Consider the following 18,733-nt stretch of genomic DNA (forward strand, 5'->3'; position numbering starts at 1 on the left):
TGAAATTTGGGAGTTTGGGAAGAAATAAAAAGATAACCTTTACCTTACTTAGCCTATTGTAAAAGAATGTTCAAATCATCCCTTTCAAAAAGGATTGTTTTGGGGAAAAAATATTATTTTGTAAAGAAATATTCAATTAAAAATTTTTTTTAATTTTTGTTAATGTTTATTTTTGAGAGAGACAGAGACAGAGCACGAGCAGGGGAGGGGCAGAGAAAAGGAGAGACACAGAATCTGAAGCAGGCTCCAGGCTCCTAGCTTGTCAGCACAGAGCCTGACATGGGGTTTGAACCCACAAACCACGAGATCATGACCTGAGCCAAAGTTGGATGCTTAATCAACTGAGCCACCCAGGAGTCCCCCCCCCCAAAAAAAATCTTTTTAATGTTTATTTATTTTTGAGAAGGAGAGACAGAGCGTGAGCAGGGGAGGGGCAGAGAGAGAGGGAGACACAGAATCCAAAGCAGGCTCCAGGCTATGAGCTATCGGTACACAGCCCCACGCAGGGCTGGAACTCAGGCAGGGCTCGAACTCAGGAGCTGTGAGATCATGACCTGAGCCAAAGTCGGAGGCTTAACCAACTGACCCACACGGGTGTCCCTCAATTAAAATGTTTTAAGCATCCTGGATAAAATAAGCCTTTTTAAAAAGCAGTAGTAGCAATCGACTACTAAAAACAAGTTATTTTCAGGGTTTCAACTGTATTGTATAGAAACCAATATACTAGAATATCAACCAATGTACTGAGTATAGTCATGATGCTATCAACACTGACTGAGTATTACTCAGTACTGCAGATTTCAATCAAATTGGTTACATGTATAAACTAAGTTCAACAGCATTAAACTCGAAATCACAAAGTGAAAGAGATGCAATGCTGCAAGAAAATAAGATCCTAAAGAAAGTATGCATGTGCTTCATATGCTTATACAACTTGCGAGATCATTTAAATGTATTCACCAAGAGCACCGTATAATATGCCATTAACTTTGAATGCAATAATTGTACTATAAAGTGTTTATTTTGCTACCAACATCTACTATAAAAAGTCAAAATTTTTTTTGTTTTAATGTAACTTTCATCAAACCAACATCTATAAAAGCTAAAAAAAATTTTGTTTTAATGTAACTTTCATCAAATCGACATCTATAAAAAGTTAAAAAATTTTTGTTATAATGTAACTTTCATCAAAATGTTTAAATTTGCATCTATCCTAGAACCCAGCAGTCCCATTCCTAGGATTCTATCCTACAGAAAAAGAGCATTATAAGTGTTTATGTACATGTTCAGTACAGTACTGCTTGTAATACTGAAAAGATTATAACATTTGACTTATAATACTGAGACTTTCTCCAACCTAATCTATAGAATCGATACAATCCCAATCAAAACCTCTATAGGTTTGTTTTGTTGTTGTCACTGTTGGTGTTTTATTTTGTTGTGAGTTTGTTTTTGTGAGACTTGAAAATCTGATTCTAAAATTTATATGGAATTTATATGGAAAGGAATAAGAATAACAAGACATTCTAGAACAAGGTGGGAGTGCTGTCGTGTGTCCCCCAAAATTCACACGTTGAAGCCCCAGCCCTCAAAATGTGATGTTATTTGGAGACAGAGCCTTTGGGAGGTAATTAGCTAGATAAGGTCAAGAGGACGGGCCTTCATGATGGGATTAGTGCCCTTGTAAAAAGAGAAAGAGACAGGAGAGCTGTCTTTCCCCACTACTCCCACCCATCCCTCTCTACCTAGATGCATGTAGTAAGGAAGGCCCACGCTAAGACATAATGAGAACACAGCTATCTGCAAACCAGGAAGAGAGCCCTCACCAGACAGCCAATCTGCTAGCACCTTGATCTTAGATCGCCCAGTCTCTGGAAACATGAGAAACAAGTGTTTGTTGTTTAAGCCCTTGTCTATGAAATGTTGTTAAAGCACCCCAAATTGACTAAGACAGGAAAGACCTGCTGTACAGAGGGTAAGATTTAAAATAAAACATTAATTAAAGATTTAGTATAAAATATTAAGACAGTGTGGTATTGGATCACAGACAAAGCAAACAAGGGTACAGAATAGGGAGCACAGAAACAAATCCACTCAATATAGGCACTCAATTTCTGAAAAAAGGTAGCACAGTAGAGCAATGTGGAAAGAATGGGACAACTGGATAGCATTATGGGGGGGGGGGGGGATGTCCCAGGCTTGATCCCTACCTCACACCATATTGAAAAAAAAAAACCATTTCCCAAAGGAATGTAGATCCAAATGTGAAAAGTAAAACAGGAGGGGAATATTTGCAAAATGGGTGAAGGAGAGCAACAGGTACAAGCTTCTAGTTATGGAATGATTAAGTCACAGGAATAAAAAGGACAGCATAGAGGATGTAATCAATGATATTGTAATACCATTGTACGGCGACAGATGGCAGCCACACTTTGGGTGAGCCCAGCAGAACTTACAGACTTGTCAAATCACTATGTTGAACACCTGAAACTAATGCAACATTGTATGTCAAACATACTTCAATAAAAAAAAAAAAGTATTTTTTAAAAGTAAAACAGGAAAATACCCTCAGGGTAAGAAAAGAATTCTTTAATAAGAAAAAAAACACTAGCCAGAAAATATGAATACACCAGAGCTAAGAATTTAAATTAAATCTAAGAATTTCAATTCCTCAAAGGACACCATTAAGAGGGTAAAAGGGAAGCCACAGGGCAGAAGATACCTGCAAGGCATAAAGCCAATAAAAAACTCCTATCCACACTATATAAAAAAGAACTACAAATCAACAAAAGACAAACCAACAGAAAAGTGAGCACATCAACAAGCACTTCACAAAAAAAGATATCGAATGGCCAATACACAGATGAAAAATGCTCAATGTTAATAGTCATCAATTAAAACTACAATAAGAGAACACTATACACCCACCAGAATGGCTGAGATTTTAAAGACTAGCAAGGACGTAGAGCAACACTAACTTTCAGAAGCTCCTGGTGGAAAGGTAAAGTTCTACAACTATTTTGAAAAACAACAGGCATTGTCTTCTAGAGTGTCAAAACTATATACGCCTTTGGACCCAGTGTTCTACTCCTAGGTACACAGCAAATGACATGCTGTGTCGTTTGGTACACAGGTATGTGTGTACCAGAAGAAAGGTACAACAATGTTCACAGCAGCATAATTTATAATAACCAAAAACTGTTAACAACCCAAGTGTTTATAATATTTACAATAGAAAGCATACTTAAGTGGTACTATAAAGAAAAGGACAGAAACAAATACCAAAAGATCAGGATGAGGGCAATCTTTTTGGGGGGAGAAAACAGTGCCATAACGCTGGCAATGTGCCTTTTCTTGACTTCAGTGGTGGTTACATGGGGTTTACTTCATAATAAATGACTGACTCGTGCATTTCTGTTTTACTCTCTTCTGTATCTGTATCACAGTTCACAGAAAGACAGAAAGTTGAAAAAATCTAATCTGAACTATGTTGCTGGCTGCCAAGTCACATAGAATCAGTTGTTACTACACAGTTTCCAATCGATAGCTTGAAAAAATAGAACTTTTCCCTGTATGTTGCTATGTTGAACAAATTATTATCAAATTATTATAAATCTCAAATATTAAAGGCAGAGTATATTATCCTCTCAAATTAAGATGCTCAAAGAAAACATACTTTACAAAAGCATAATTACTATTTACCAAAAAAGAGTAATTGCTGCTAATAAAAATAATACCTAGCAATTAAATAATTGACCTGTCCAAGTAATGTAGTAGCCTACATTTTAGATTAATAAGCTTCTTGTAAGACGTTTATTTTAGAAGAAATTCCAAACTTACCTCTCTGTTGGGTGTACCTTCATCTAGTTGCTCTGTAAATGAAGATGCCCTGCTCCTGGTTCCTGTTGGTGTTGAAGAATTGGAGGGAGCCTAGATTAAAAGATTATTGCACGAATTAGAAAGACTTCATTGACTAGTGGGCTATGCACTGTGTAGTCCTTCTCTCAGTCCCCGCCCAAAGAACCCCAGGAAAGAAAGGAAAAAAACAAACACATGAAAAACAGAAAACGATACCTAAAACATAATTAACTAGAAGGCCTAGGCTGCCTACTCAGTCCTCGGTAGGACTCTGCCACCAACCAGAGCTATGATCTTAGCTATATTAACTTTTGGAGGGCTATGTGTCCTCACATATAAAATAAGGTTGTGAAGTTAACATAAGATGATAACATCAGGTGAAACTGAAACCAGCTGAGGAGTATATGAAACACTCTGTACTATTCAGGCAATTATCCTGTAAACCAAAATTATTCCAAAACTGAAAGTTCATTAAAAGCAATAAAGTTGCCAATTTAATCTTTAAAGTGATTTCCAGTTCTAATATTCAATACTGTGTAATGCACAGGAAAACATTTCTTTTTTTTAATGTTTCTTTCTTTGAGAGAGAGGGAGTGTGCATAAGCAGGGGAGGGGCAGAGTGATGGGGAGAGAATCCTCACGAGGCTCCCTGCTCAGCACACAGGCCAACACAGGGCTCGATCCCGCGACCCTGGGATCTTGACCTGAGCCGAAATCAAGAGTTGGACGTTTAACCAAAAGAGCCACCCAGGCGCCCCACAGGTAAACACTTATCTAGTCAAGGGCCTTGTTTTAAGTCTATCTTGCACACCACAGCTAGATCCTGAGATGCCAGTCCATTCAATTCTATAAAGGACAGCCTGGCTCCTATAATTCTCAGTACGAAAACCTTCAGGAGAAAGGGTCCAACCTTAAACTAGAAGGTTGAGGTCTATTCCAAGGTGAACTCAAAAGAGTCCTAAAAGTATAAAGCCGAAACCTTAAGACCCTCCCTTACCCATAATAAATAGATCTGAACTCATCTAACATAGAACATCTAACACAGAAATCAGTCTTGATGTCTTACCCTTTTGTAGTCTGCATATGCATAGCTTTCCATAAATAAAAGGCATTTAATAAGTATCTGTTAAATAAACGAGTGAATGAATGAACAAATGGAACCCTCATCTATCCTATAGGCACACACTGTTAGGGCCAGGCTGGAACAGAGAGGTCATTAGGGACAATGTTCACGCATACACATGCACGTATTTAGTTTACGATAAGTGTCACATTCAAATTAAGATAGATGTTCCATAAATAGTATTGAGACAAATGGCCATTCAGATGAGAGCAGAGACACCAATCAGATGTTTCCTTCATACTTACCTATATTGAAGGTATTTTTTCAGTTTTTATTTAAATTCCAGTTAGTTACATACAGTGTAATATTAGTTTCAGGTGTACAAGATAGTGATTCAGCACCTTCCATGTAACACCCTGTGCTCATCACAAGTGCCCTCCTTACTCCCCATCACCTATCTAACCCATGATTTTTTAAAAACTGCAATATAAAAGAAGAGAGGAGAGTCTATTTCTGCAATCACTGAATGGGAAAGAGTATTTTATGTCAAAAGCAGAAATCAAAAGGATAATTTTAATTGGGACCAGGGCGGGGGGGGGGGGGGGGGGATGTCAACAAAATAATGACAAAAATCTAATAACCTTTTTTTATTTCTAAACAGCTCTTGTAAGTTCATAACTTAGAACTCAAAGCTTACTAACCCAGGCTCCCTTTCACCTCGGGCAGGTGACCTGAGCTCCACCAATGAATACACCCATATGAAACTCTGAGTCATAAGTGAGGGATGTGAGGAAACAGGCATGCAAATTTAAAAGTTTATCGTCTGGTGAACGATGGAGACAAAGCTTCCTGCAGTTGTGCACAGGAGGGATTAATGCAGCTTCCCAGATGCCTGGCAAGGGCTCCCGCAGACAGTAACCATCCAATCACTTGAAAAGTACACCCCCGCACAGTAAAGGTTTACAATTGTCATCACGTCTTTATGCTTTGGCTTCATGTGAGCCTCATCAGTAACTGACAGCTGCATCAGCTCCGGATTAACTGGCAAAATCAAATGTTGGATTTACAAAGTTGAAGAACAGGTCATAAAACACACCGTCTTCAGAAAAGTTAGTACCGCTTGGCAGGCTTGGCCTGATGGCTGGTAGGTCTTCCCCTGGAGTTGCAAGAGTAAGGATCGCAGACATCACATAGGACTGTAAAATATAAAACATGCATAAAAACTAACTGTACTTGAGCATTTATCCGAAGGAAGGTCCTGGATCTTTAATGGGATATCCTCACTTCAAAACGTAAATGGGTTCAGGAATATCTGGGTGGCTCAGTCGGTTGAGTGCCTGACTCTCGACTTCGGCTCAGGTCACGATCTCACAGTTCACGAGTTTGAGACCCGCTTCAGGCTCTGCACGGACACTGCGGAGCCTGCTTGGGATTCTCTCTCACTCCCTCTCCCTCTCTTTCTACCCCTCCCCTGCTCGCTCGCTCTCTCTCAAAATAAATAAATAAACTAAAAAAAAAAAAAAATCAAAATATCAATGGATTTAGATTCCTTCAAACTAAACTCGGTCTAATTAATTCTCATAGCCATGAGAAATCTAGATAGGTTTCTAAGCTACTCGTCACAATTAATATCTTTATTGCCCACCAATGGATGATTAACTAACCATAGGCCTCAATTTCAGTAAGAAAAATCTTTCAGTCACTGTGGTAGGCAGAATTCTAAGATGACCCCAAATGACCCTCACCCTGTGAGTATGATGAGATCACTCCCCTGATTATCTCACATTACATAGTAAAAGGAACTCCTACAGGCATGTTTAAGGCTACTAATCAGTAGTTTTTGAGTCAATCACAAGATGAGCTGGATGGTCTAGCCTCATCACAGAAGCCCTTCAAAGAAGAGTCTAGAAGGCAGAGGCAGAAGGCAGAGAGATGCACTCCTGCTATCCTAAAAGAAAGCAAGTGCCTATGAGGGCCAAGTGACACGGGGCTCCAGGTAGCCTCTAGGGGCTGAGTGGCCCCCTTCAATAGCCAGGAAGAAGTAAGGACCTCAGTGCTACGACCACGGACGACTGACTTCTACTACGGGCACGTGAGCATGAAAGAACACTGCAAGCTCCAGAGGAGAACCCGGTCGGGTTGACACCCTGTGAGGCTCTTAGTAGAGAAGCCAGTCACCCATCCAGACTTCTGACCTGCAGACTATGAAGTAACAACTGGGTTATTAGGCGCTAAGATTGCAGTAATTTGTTATGCAACATTAGAAACATATGCAATCCCTTGTATAAGCCTTGGGAAGAATGAGCCTTAACTGGCTTGTCCCTATGCCGCGACTTTTCATTACCCATCAAGACTCTGCTCAGATGTCACCCTCTCTCCAGAAATGCCTTCCTATAGACACTACCGCTCTCCTAGGAGTACATGCCTCTCTACCTTATGGCACAGAGACTACATCTACCCTTCAAGGCAAATGCAACACTTGGCATAGCACCTAGAAGGCACTGTTAAATAAGTAAGTGCTCTGTAATTGTAAATCCTTTTTATTAAGGTAGGTTCCATGCCCAACGTGGGGCTTGAACTCACAACCCTCAGATCAAGAGTCACATGCTCTACCAACTGAGTCAACCAGGCACCCCAACAAATGCTTTTAAATACTTTGTCTCTTCTGATCCCCACAACCAATCTGAAACGTGAGCAGAGCAGATATTATCATCCCCAATTTCTCCTGTCTGATGAGAAAATAAGAAGCTCAGAATGCTTATGTAGCTTGCCCTGGCTGCATCTGGGTTCCGGGTTAGGACACAGGTCTTCTTTTTTTTTTTTTTTTTTTTTTTAACTACTTTTTTTCTTTTTAATTTTTTTTTTAACGTTTATTTATTTTTGAGACAGAGAGAGACAGAGCATGAACAGGGGAGGGGCAGAGAGAGAGAGGGAGACACAGAATCAGAAGCAGGCTCCAGGCCCCGAGCCATCAGCCCAGAGCCCGACACGGGGCTCGAACTCACAGACCGTGAGATCATGACCTGAGCTGAAGTCAGACGCTTAACCGACTGAGCCACCCAGGCGCCCCAGGACACAGGTCTTCTGATTCCCTCATCCACTTCCCTGGTATTCTTTAGATCACTGTTTCTCAGATTTTTCACTGGGACCCACAATGTAAAAACACAAAACAAAACACCCATTTTAGGGGCACCTGGGTGGCCCAGTCGGTGAAGCATCTGACTCTTGGTTTCAGCTCAGGTCATGATCTCACGGTTTTGTAAGTTCAAGCCCCACACTGGGCTCTGTGCTGGCAGCTGGGAGCCTGCTTGAGAGTCTCTCTCTCTCCCTCTCTCTCTTCCCTTCCCCCACTCGTGCTGTCTCTGTCTCTCTCAAAATAAATATATAAACTTAAAAAACAAAATTTAGGGGCACCTGGGTGGCTCAGTCGGTTAAGTGTCCGAGTTCGGCTCAGGTCACAATCTCACAGTTTGTGAGTTCAAGCCCTGCATTGGGCTCTGTGCTGACAGCTCAGAGCCTGGAGCCTGCTTCTGATTCTGTGTCTCCCTCTCTCTCTGCCCCTCCCCTGTTCACGCTCTGTCTCTCAATAATAAATAAACGTTAAAAAAAAATTTTTTTTAGTAAGAAAAACAAAAAAAAACAAAATTTAAAATTAAAAAAAAATTAAAACAAGATTTGCTCTCTCTCCCTCTCTCTCTTCTCTTCCCCCACTCATGCTGTCTCTCTCAAAATAAATGAACTTAAAAAACAAAAATTTTAAAAATTTTACACAGACACCTCAAAAACAAAAGTTTTATAGAACCTTTATCTTTTTGACATACGTGTCATATTTCCTGACCCAGCTGTTCTTTCATTTAAAAAAAAAATCTGCTCAATCCACCTTTCATTTAAAAAAAAAAAAAAAAACAGGGCACCTGGGTGGCTCAGTCAGTTAAGCATCCAACTTCGGCTCAGGTCATGATCTCGCGGTCTGTGAGTTCGAGCCCCACGTCGGGTCTGTGCTGACAGCTCAGAGCCTGGAGCCTGTTTCAGATTCTGTGTCTCCCTCTCTCTCAGCCCCTCCCCCACTCGTACTCCGTCTCTCTCTCTCTCTCTCTCAAAAGTAAATAAAACCTTAAAAAAAATTTTTTTAATAAAAAAAACTCTGCTCAATCCACTGATTCCACAACCCTCTTCAACTGCTTTTACCATACCATGCCACACTTTGTAAGAAGAATGTATATAAACACAGCCACTAACTCTTAAATCTAGAGTACATCAAATATACTTATGTATTTTAGCTGTCTTGAAAAATAAAAACTAAAAAGCATTAACTCTAGGTTGAACAATATAATCTAAACACGACAAAAACACAAATTTTGGCTATTCACATTACTGAGAAGTTCTACGTATTTTTTTAATTCTATTTATTTATTTTGAGAGACAGTGCGTACACGTGCACAAGAGAAAGAATCCCAAGCAGGCTCCCAGCTGCCGGGGCAGAGCCCAATGTGGGGCTTGAACTCACGAAACCGTGAGATCATGACCTGAGCCAAAGCCAAGACTCAGATGCTTAACGGATTGAACCACCCAGGTGCCCCTGAAAAGTTCTACATATAGTCAAAACTATGATAACCAAAGTTTACTCACTGGGGGCTCTATTATCTGGGAGTTTTCATGGAAAGAATTGAGACAGAATTGTTAGATTTAGAAAAATACAGATATAAACATAAGTATAGGTATAGATATCTATATAGAGTTATAGATCCAAAACAGTTAAACCTCATTGGTGCCTGAAAGGCTCTGGAGATACAATGAGGTTCAACCATTTTGAATGTATAACTTTTTGAAATCAATTAACAAACTGTAGCTTTTAAAGACAAAAAGAAACCGAACATAATTTAACATTTTCCAGGTCAGTTGTCACTCACACAACTTGTATAAGTCTTCTCTACTCATTTTAGCCTACTACTGGTTTAGAAACTGGATAATTACACTTATTGGAATTCTAGACAAAATAAGCATGAGGAGGGGGCACCTGGGTGGCTCAGTCGGATGAGCATCCGACTTCGGCTCGGGTCCTGATCTCGCGGTTCGTGAATTCAAGCCCCACATCGAGCTCTCTGCTGACAGCACGGAGCCTGCTTTGGATCCCCTGTCTCCCCCTCCCCACCCTTCCCTGGCTCCCATTCTCTCTCTTGAAAATAAACATTAAAAAAATAAGAATAAGGAAGCTTTAAATGAAGGTTTTTTTAAAGCTTCCTTATGAATAACTCAGATTCGCTATGGAATATGAGGTTGGTGACATTAAAATTTTGGCTGCCTTTTGACTTATTTCATGGTTTAAGTTATGCCCCAAAGAGATGAGATGTTATTCCTACACAGCATAACAAAATCTGGCTTCCCTGCTCCCTCCCGCACCCATGGATAATCAATCATGGCAAGGGCACCACCACAGAATCCTTAACACAGCCCTGGTGAAAGTCTCTTCCTAATCTATTTGATGTTCCAACTCTATTGGAACAGCCAAAGTAACTTGGGAGTTAATTCTTCATATAAACCTTTATATCCTACTTACCAAAATTATCAGGGCTTTCACGTGTCCTTAATAAAACACCTTCTGTATCCCAACATCTAAAACAGTAGTGCCATAAATGAATACTGCTGTTCATGTTATAAATGCTTACCTCTCAAAACAAGTCCTTTAATATAGTGAAACCCACTCACCCAAAAGTAATTTAAGGAAACTTGCAGTCAAACAAACAGATGGCAGATGGACTATATGCTCATACGTTCTCTACCTCTTTCTACTTTCTACCTCTACCTACTTTCTCTACCTTGAAATTAAAAATTGTCAGCCAAGTTTCAGAAGACTGGTATGAATGAAAGAACAGTAAAATATTTAACACAGATGAGGACACTATAACCCCAAGGACCTACAGATGGGAAAGTGATGAGAAGCAAGCCTGTTTTCATCCTCATGACCATGAAAAGACTTAGGACTTAAAACAAAAAGTATAAATGCAAGATGCAAAGTGAAGAGAGAGAATCAAAAACAAAGATTGGTTGAAAGATCCTCAGGTCCCCGTCCTACCTTACAGATCCTCTAAAGAACCTGAGGTTTATTTTCAGGAGCTAATGAGGCTCCAAACTGGGTGAAACCAGGCATAGTAAGATAGGAGTGAAGGGCAAAGTACTTTGGAGGGATTAAGTGATACTATCCACAGTGAATTAGCCCTACTTCAGAAAGTTGGCAGCTTGGCTTAAAACCCCTCACCCTTTCTCTAAAACACACCATGCTTCTCTGGAGAAACCAAATGACCTCTTTAGAAAGAACTCTGGTCACCAGCATGAAGATATTTCCCCCAACAGTAACCCAGCAGTGAGCCCCAGTGTCTCTATGCCATCACATGCCATTTCCAAAGAGTATCAGACTTTTAGTGCCTCACCCTTGATAGCCCAGAGCACTTAATAAAGTTCCCAAAGTAAAAAAGGGAGCCAAAAAAAAAAAAAAAACCTAGAAAAAACAAACAATAGAGATTAAAAGAAAACTTCAAAACAAAAAAATCACCATTATTCTGAGATATTAAAAATATTATATCTACATAACAAGAATAATGCTATGAAAAAGTAAAAGACAGCAAGAAACAACCCTTAGAAATTTTAAGATAGCCAAATTAGTTAAAAATTCAATTGAGTTTGAAAGTTGAAGCAATCTCCCAAAAGTAGAGCAAAACAAAACAAAAATCCAAACACACACACACACACACACACACACACACACAAAACAACAACAACAACAAAACCAAAAACGGAAAATAAAGGGCAAAAAAAGTGAAAGAATCTATCCTGAAGGCATAAAAGCTACCAAACTGCAGCTCAAGAGAAAAGACAAAAAACAAAGGAGAGGGAATTATCAAAGAAATTACATCTACAAGTTTCCAAGAAGGTGAGCACAGGAGTCACAAACAATGCCCACTGAGTGTCCAGAACAAAGCATATAGAAATCCATTCAAAGGCATATTTACCATGAAACTTGAGACAAAATATAAAAGGAAGATCCTAGAGTCTCCAGAAAGAAAAAAAACAGCACAATGACAATGGACTTCTCAATAGCAACACTGCAAACAGAAAACAATGGATCAATGCTCCCAAAATCATCGACCTTGGCGGGAAATCAGTAAATACAGTTTATAATGTACAAATCAACAAACCAGCAAAGCAACAAAATCTTTTTATTAGAAATATGAAGTTAAATATCTGGGCAAACAGAAAATATTGAGAACATGGAGAACAGGACTGCAGGGTTGGAGCAGACAATGGTTCTTTTATTGCATAATACCCTTTTAGCAGTACTTGACCTTTTAAAACTGTACATTATTTTTGATAAAAACAAAAGCAAATGTTTACTTTAAAATTTAAATTAAATATCATAGGTAACACGTTCAATACAAAATACCCAACAAAATTTAAAAGCATGACTAAGAGATGATCTATTTCTCATCTTAAATCTCATCCAATAGTTGATAAGAAATAATAAGTGGACTGATATTCTCAACCCTTCAGACACTAGCTATTGTTAACAGCATATCTGAAGGCCAGTCACATGGCACATGCTAACTGAACCCCAGTGATTCTATAAAATAAGACAGAAAAATCAGTAATACCTTCACAATCTAAGGAACATACACTTGTTGAGAATTTATAATTTAAAGTCAAATATTCCAGAATTCGAATTTATGTTTAAGTACATCATGGTGATTGGGTTTCTAGTATAAGAATGTAGACTGAATGCTATTGTTTACTTCCTCTCCCTCCCCAAAACTTACTGAAACAAAGGCTTAAAAAAAAAAATAGAAAAACAGATTAATGAAAACTCATGAACAAGACAGAGAACAGCAGTGAAAAGACAAAACAAAATTCTTAAGACTCGAAGGCAAAAGGATTCAAGTTGGTTGAGAAATCAGGGCAAAGGTAGCTACAGCTCCAAATTTGCACAGAAGGCTAAAGAAGAGGCAGCAGCAACTTTTTCCAATAGGAAAAAAAAAAAATCATGGGTTTAAAGTACTAGAACGGGAAATTATTGTTCTCATTATTGCTCTCAGGGATTAATTAAGGGTTTGTGTAACACACAGGTACTTGAGGTCAGCCTCCTCCAACCCAAACATTTACAGACCAAAGTAACTGCAAAATGTAAGAAGCAACCTACCTCGTAGGAGTCAGATCTTCAATAGTGGGGGCTGGTCCCACAAAGCAGCAGGGTAACAACATAGCCACGTTTGCCCAATGCAATCCCAGGCCCACCCAGTTCATGCCAGTTTATGTTCCAAGATCATTATTAGTAGCGTCCCCTTTCACTCTCAAGAATGTTAGCGGAATAAATTATACGGTCACCTTTCAAAGTAGGTAGACCCTCTTCGTTTAGGCTGGCACAGGAGGCATTGTCTTACTTCCACAAGCACTCTCCACACAGGACAGAAGCACGAAAGAGCAGAGAAAACCCATGTCATCTATCAAAATAAATCACCCTCCAGGACTTCATAAGTATAAATGAACAAACAATAATCACAAGGCATCTGTCTTTAAAAAAAAAAAAAAAAAAAAGCAAAACAAGATGATCAGTACAAATACAACAAGTGACCCAGAAAAATTAGATACATCAAGAAACAGAACTTAGGGGTGCCTGGGTGGCTCAGTCAGTTGAGCATCCAACTCTTAAATTTCAGCTCAGGTCTTGATCCCAGAGTTGCGAGTTCAAGCCCCGTGCTGGGCTCCGCGGTGGGTGTGGAACCTACTTAACCAAAAATAAATTAATTTTTAAAAAATAAAAATTTTTAACTTCATTTTTAATTGGTGATTAGGCTTCATCAGAGTTGATTAAATAATTACTTAAAATAATATCTGCAAGGAAGGATGCAAATACTCTTAGTACCAAGCAAACAGAAGCAACTGGGGAATATTAGAAGGCTATCCTGCTTTTATTAAATGTTTTCAAACTCTTAAGGGACCCTACACTATATCACTATTACTACTGCTGAAAAATTTTACAAATATTGTAAAGAAAATGGTTCACCTATCCCACAATTACCAACGCCTACTAGCTCAATCTACTGGAAACCTGCCTATCAGGCCACCTCACCTACGAAAAGCAAGCTGAGAACCAGGAAGTATGCACACAAAGGCCTCCAAAAACCTCAAAACAAATGTCTCAAAATTTGTGTTAATACACTAACGAATCCCTCAGGTACTTGCCCTTATTTAACGCAAAATTTTAGAAGCTTATGTGTCTTGATTCAAGCTGGAGACACTTGAAAAGCAGAAACAAGAAAGACACAAGGCAGACGGCAAGGAAGGTAACAAAATTACAAAAGGTAGACCAAGAGCAAACAAACCTCTTTTTTAGACCAAGAGCAAACAAACCTCTTTTTTTTTTAATTTCTTTTTAATTTTTTCAAATTTATTTTTGAGACAAAGAGAGACAGAGCATGAGCAGGGGAGGGGCAGAGAGAGAGGGAGACACAGAATCCGAAGCAGGCGCCAGGCTCCGAACTGTCAGTACAGAGCCTGACGCGGGGCTCGAACTCACGGAGCGTGAGATCATGACCTGAGCAGAAGTGGGAAGCTTACCCGACTGAGCCACCCAGGCGCCCCAAGAGCAAACAAAACCTCTTGAGTGAATAAAAAGGAAATGCCTTTCACACCCTGTTAAATTCTTAAGGGCACGGTGCCTTCAACACAAAATAATTTATACTCAAAAATGAAGAGGACGCCTGAGTGGCTCAGTTGGTTAAGCGTCAGACTTCAGCTGGGTCATGATCTCATGGTTCATTGGTTCAAGCCCCCACGTCGGGCTCTGTGCTAAAAGCTCAGAGCCTGGAGTCTGCTTTGGATTCTGTGTGTGTGTCTCTCTCTGTCCCTCCCCTCCCTGCTCTCTGTCTCTCAAAAGTAAATTAAAATGTTAAATTAAAAAAAGAATTTTTTAATGAAAAATGATAATATACAAATTCAAGATCCTTTGCTTAAGCAAACAAGTATACGTATAACCTACTGCAAAATGATTGTCATCAAAAAAGTTTTCTGTTTTTAATTTACCCTTAAAAAAAGAAACATTAGATCTGAAAGCAATAATCTAGAACTTCTCATCCTAAAGGGTTCTTAACAGCTGAAGATCTGAGACCAGAACAGAATCAAGTTTCTATCTGTAAATGATCACTAACAGCTTAACTCTTTCGTTCTTGAAAAATACATAGTATCAAAGAGGATTTTTAAAAATCTTGTCTACCCAAAGTGATTTTATTTGATCCAGATGTACTGTCTCACTTAATGTTAGCTTGTACCTAACTTTTTTACTATTCTAAAAACGACCTCTCAGTTAATGCACACAAGCAATGCATTTTCATGAAGAAAAACTAAACATTATCTATAAGAAAAATAATCTGGGGTACCCGGGTGGCTCGGCTGGCTGAGCACCTGACTCTTGGTTTCCACTCTGGTCATGACCCAAGGTTGTGGGATCGAGCCCTGCATCGGGCTCTGCATCCGGCTCTGTGGCCAGGCTCTGCACTGACTGTGGAGCCTGCTTAAGATTCTCTCTCTCCCTCTGCCCCTGCCCCCCTCACACTCTTGCTCTCCCTCTCTAAAATAAAAATAACAATAATAATATCTCATGCACGCTCTTGCTCTCCCTCTCTAACATAACAATATAATATCTCATGAGCACTTCCCTCTTAAACTATTCTCACTGCCTGCATATAAATATCCTTTGTATACATTTTCCCCCACAAAACTGGGATCACACTTTACATGCTGCTTCTTAATCTGTCCTTTAACACAAATACCTTTGCACGTTAACTATTACTTTTCTGTGGGCTCTAGCAATAGCTGTGTGACGTCAGGCAAGTTAGCCTCTCTGAACCCCACTCCATCTATAAGCCTACCTACCTCTTTGGTTTACGTAAGAATGAAATAAAAGAATCCACACAAAATACAAAGCAAAATGCCTCCCACATAGTAAGAACCCAGTGAATATTGGCTTTTGTTAAGGCTGCGTGATAGCCGACTACCGAACACAGCCTATTAACCAATTTTCTATGTCTAGCCAGTTTTTAACTACTAAAACAGCATTGCAATAAAAATCCATGAGGCCGAACCTTTTAATACATCCTAAACTTTCTCAGGATAAAGTCCCAGCGATGGAATCTTGGATCAATGATATTTTACGCATTCCCAAAGGTAAGTGCTTTACATCCACTAACCTGGTGCTTCCCCACGTTCCTCCTCCCTACCTCACTTTTAAGACTTTTGTTTCTTAAGAACCCTGTTTTGTAAAGTTAGAAAAGCTTGCAGTAAATGCCACGAACAGTAAGATACTTACTATTTGAATGTTATCACTATTTACATTTTACTCAGGAGAATGACCAAGCCTTCAGCGTCATGTTCCAATGTATTTCAGTTTTACTGTACATGAGCTTTAGCTTTTGAGAGGACAGCTTCGATTGACAGTTTCAGAATAAACCCCATGCAACAATCGATTTAATAATTGTTAATCAGTTGCTTCGCGGTTGTTAAAAAGCTGTGTAAGATAATTGCTATCTTTTTAAAACGTATTTTTAAATGTCTCCAAATGAATCAAAACTCAGCCTTTCTTACAGAAACTCTAAAATAGAGAGAGAGAGGGGCTCAGTCCGTTGAGGCTGAGAAAAGCCGGGAAGCAAGGCAGCAGAAGCCCTCATCTTTGCTCCAGAGACCGACTGCCGCAGGCACCAACACACACATCCTCAGCGGAGTCTAGGAGACTGTTTCTTTAACTTAACAATGCTAACACGCCCCCTTTTTCCTAGAAACTGTCACTTCCTGAAGCCACGGCATGCAAGAAAAAGGAACGGAGCCCGGCTCTCGGAGAAGCAGAACGCCCGGCTGGGGACAGGCGCAACCCTGGCCTGGCCTCGGGACGTCTGCCCCTCCGCCCGGCCCGGATCAACCAAGTTATGCGAAGTGACTAACTCGTGACAGCCTCGGGCTTTGGACGCGGGCCACACCGCCACCCCTTTCAGGTCCAACGCTCCAGCGAGCAGCCTGGCCCGGAACGGCCGGACCCTCAGCCCTCCCCTCCCCACGGTTTGGCACTACAGTCGCCTAACAGGTCAGGAGTCTTGCGGGATCCTGGCCCTGGCACGCTCAACCCCCGGGCGGTGACGGGAAGTCATCAGATACGACAAGGAACCCAAGTTTTCCCATCCTGCTCTCACGCCTGAGCTGGGGTCTCGGACGCGTGGGGGGAACCTTCGGTACGGGTCAAAGGTCATGCAAGATCGGAGCCCTCGTCACGTATTCTCAGGCGAGGGTAGTTGCGTTGGGGGAAAACCAGAGGTCAGACGTCCCGAAGGATCCAGCCACCCCACCCACTCTCCTGAACGGAGTTGGAGGATGGGGGGGAGAGGGGGGGGGGGGCGGGTCCCCGACACAGAAGACCCGGGCCGTCCTGGGCTCATTCCCAGTCCGGAGTTTGGGGACGATCCTCAAGTTCCAGGTCAAGGGTCACGAAAGAACCCTCCCGCGCCCTGGCCCCCGAGCCAGTATCGAGGGGGGTCGGGAACTAGAGAGCGGCGCCATAGTACCTGAGTCGAGGCCAGCGCCTGCTGGAGCTGCTCCTCCTCGATGATCTTCTGCTTCAGCTTCCTGAACATGGCGCAGCGCGGGGTCCCGAGTGTGAGACCGGAGGGGCGAGCGTCCACGGAGACCCGGCCGCGGCGGGGACGGCGGCTTCTCTACACCAGGGACCGCGGGGGCCGGGCCTCGCCGCCTCCTCCTCGGGCTCGCAGGCGGATCGGGACACTCGGCCTGCGGGTGTCGGCGTCGCCGCCGCCGCGTCTCTTTCTTCTGGGTGCCACTGGTTGGCCTATGCCCCCCATCCAGCCCCGGCGGCGGCGGCGGCGGCGGCGACAACGGCAGCAGGTGAACCGGGGGCCAAAGACGCCTGCGCGGCCTACGTGGAGCTCGCCGAGGGAGCTCTACGGAGCGCCGGAGGGGCCAAGCGCCGAGTCGCACCCGCACATGCGCGCTCTGGGCGTCGCTCTCGAACGCGGCGGCGGGGGGCCGGACGCCGCGCTCTGCGGTGCCGGAATTCGCGTCGTGCAGAGACGCCCTCGGGGCTGAGTCGGAGTGCTGCCCTGACGCGCTCCGGGGCTCCGCCACTGCAGAGCACAGCGGGGAGGGTGCCACCTCGGCGGAGGACGGCGGGCCGCACGGGCCCGCCGCGAAGAGCCGCGGGGGCGAGCGTCTGGGGTGGGAGAAAGGGGGTCGCCAGGGAACCCGCCTTGTGCTCCGAAGGACGGTGCGCTTTTGTTTAGTACTTGTGGTTAAGAGTCTGCATCTTCAGTGCCTGGGACCGCTGCTGCTCCGCAGAAGGGCCCTCTTTCCTTGCCTCGACTCGCCCCGCGGTCAAGAAGCACCTGACCCGAGCCTCCCAGGGTCCAAACGTCCCAGGCCGATATTGGAAAATCTCAGTCGTTTGGACATCTGCCCTGATTTTTTTTTATTTAACCGAAATTGTATACATTCACGTGTTCATTCAAAAATCTTTATCATTCTAAGTGCCAGGGTCTTCGGGGGTGCTAAAAGAATTCACATGGGGCGCCTGGGTGGCTCAGTCGGTTAAGCTTCCGACTTCAGCTCAGGTCGTGATCTCCCCGTTCGTGAGTTCGAGCCCCGTGTGGAGCTCTGTGCTGACAGCTCCGAGCCTGGAGCTGCCTCGGATTCTGTATCTCCCTCTCTCTCTGCCCCTCCCCTGCTCACACTCTGTCTCTCTCTCTCTCAAAAATAAATAATAAACAT

The 18,733-nt window shown here is 42.1% G+C and overlaps 1 protein-coding gene across 8 annotated transcripts in view; it reads right to left on the reverse strand.

The window, feature by feature from the left end:
* Positions 1-17,900, reverse strand: part of GOLGA4 (golgin A4) — a 126,937-nt gene extending 109,037 nt beyond the window's left edge. For 3 of the 8 annotated variants that reach the window (XM_019418687.2, XM_019418681.2, XM_019418678.2), the window contains exons 1-3: positions 17,518-17,899; positions 6,018-6,077; positions 3,841-3,930 (exon numbers count right to left, since the gene is read on the reverse strand). In XM_019418687.2, the coding sequence (XP_019274232.2) occupies positions 3,841-3,930; positions 6,018-6,077; positions 17,518-17,586 (219 nt within the window). In that variant the 5' untranslated portion in view covers positions 17,587-17,899. Of the gene's footprint in view, positions 1-3,840; positions 3,931-6,017; positions 6,078-17,517 lie in introns of all 8 variants that reach the window. The other 5 variants (XM_019418680.2, XM_019418677.2, XM_019418682.2 and 2 more) reach the window with 3 other exon arrangements.
* Between the last annotated feature and the right edge of the window lie 833 nt (positions 17,901-18,733).

This window comes from Panthera pardus, unplaced genomic scaffold (assembly GCF_024362965.1).
Source record: "Panthera pardus isolate Hobbes unplaced genomic scaffold, ASM2436296v1 HiC_scaffold_16, whole genome shotgun sequence".
Lineage (NCBI taxonomy): Eukaryota > Metazoa > Chordata > Mammalia > Carnivora > Felidae > Panthera > Panthera pardus.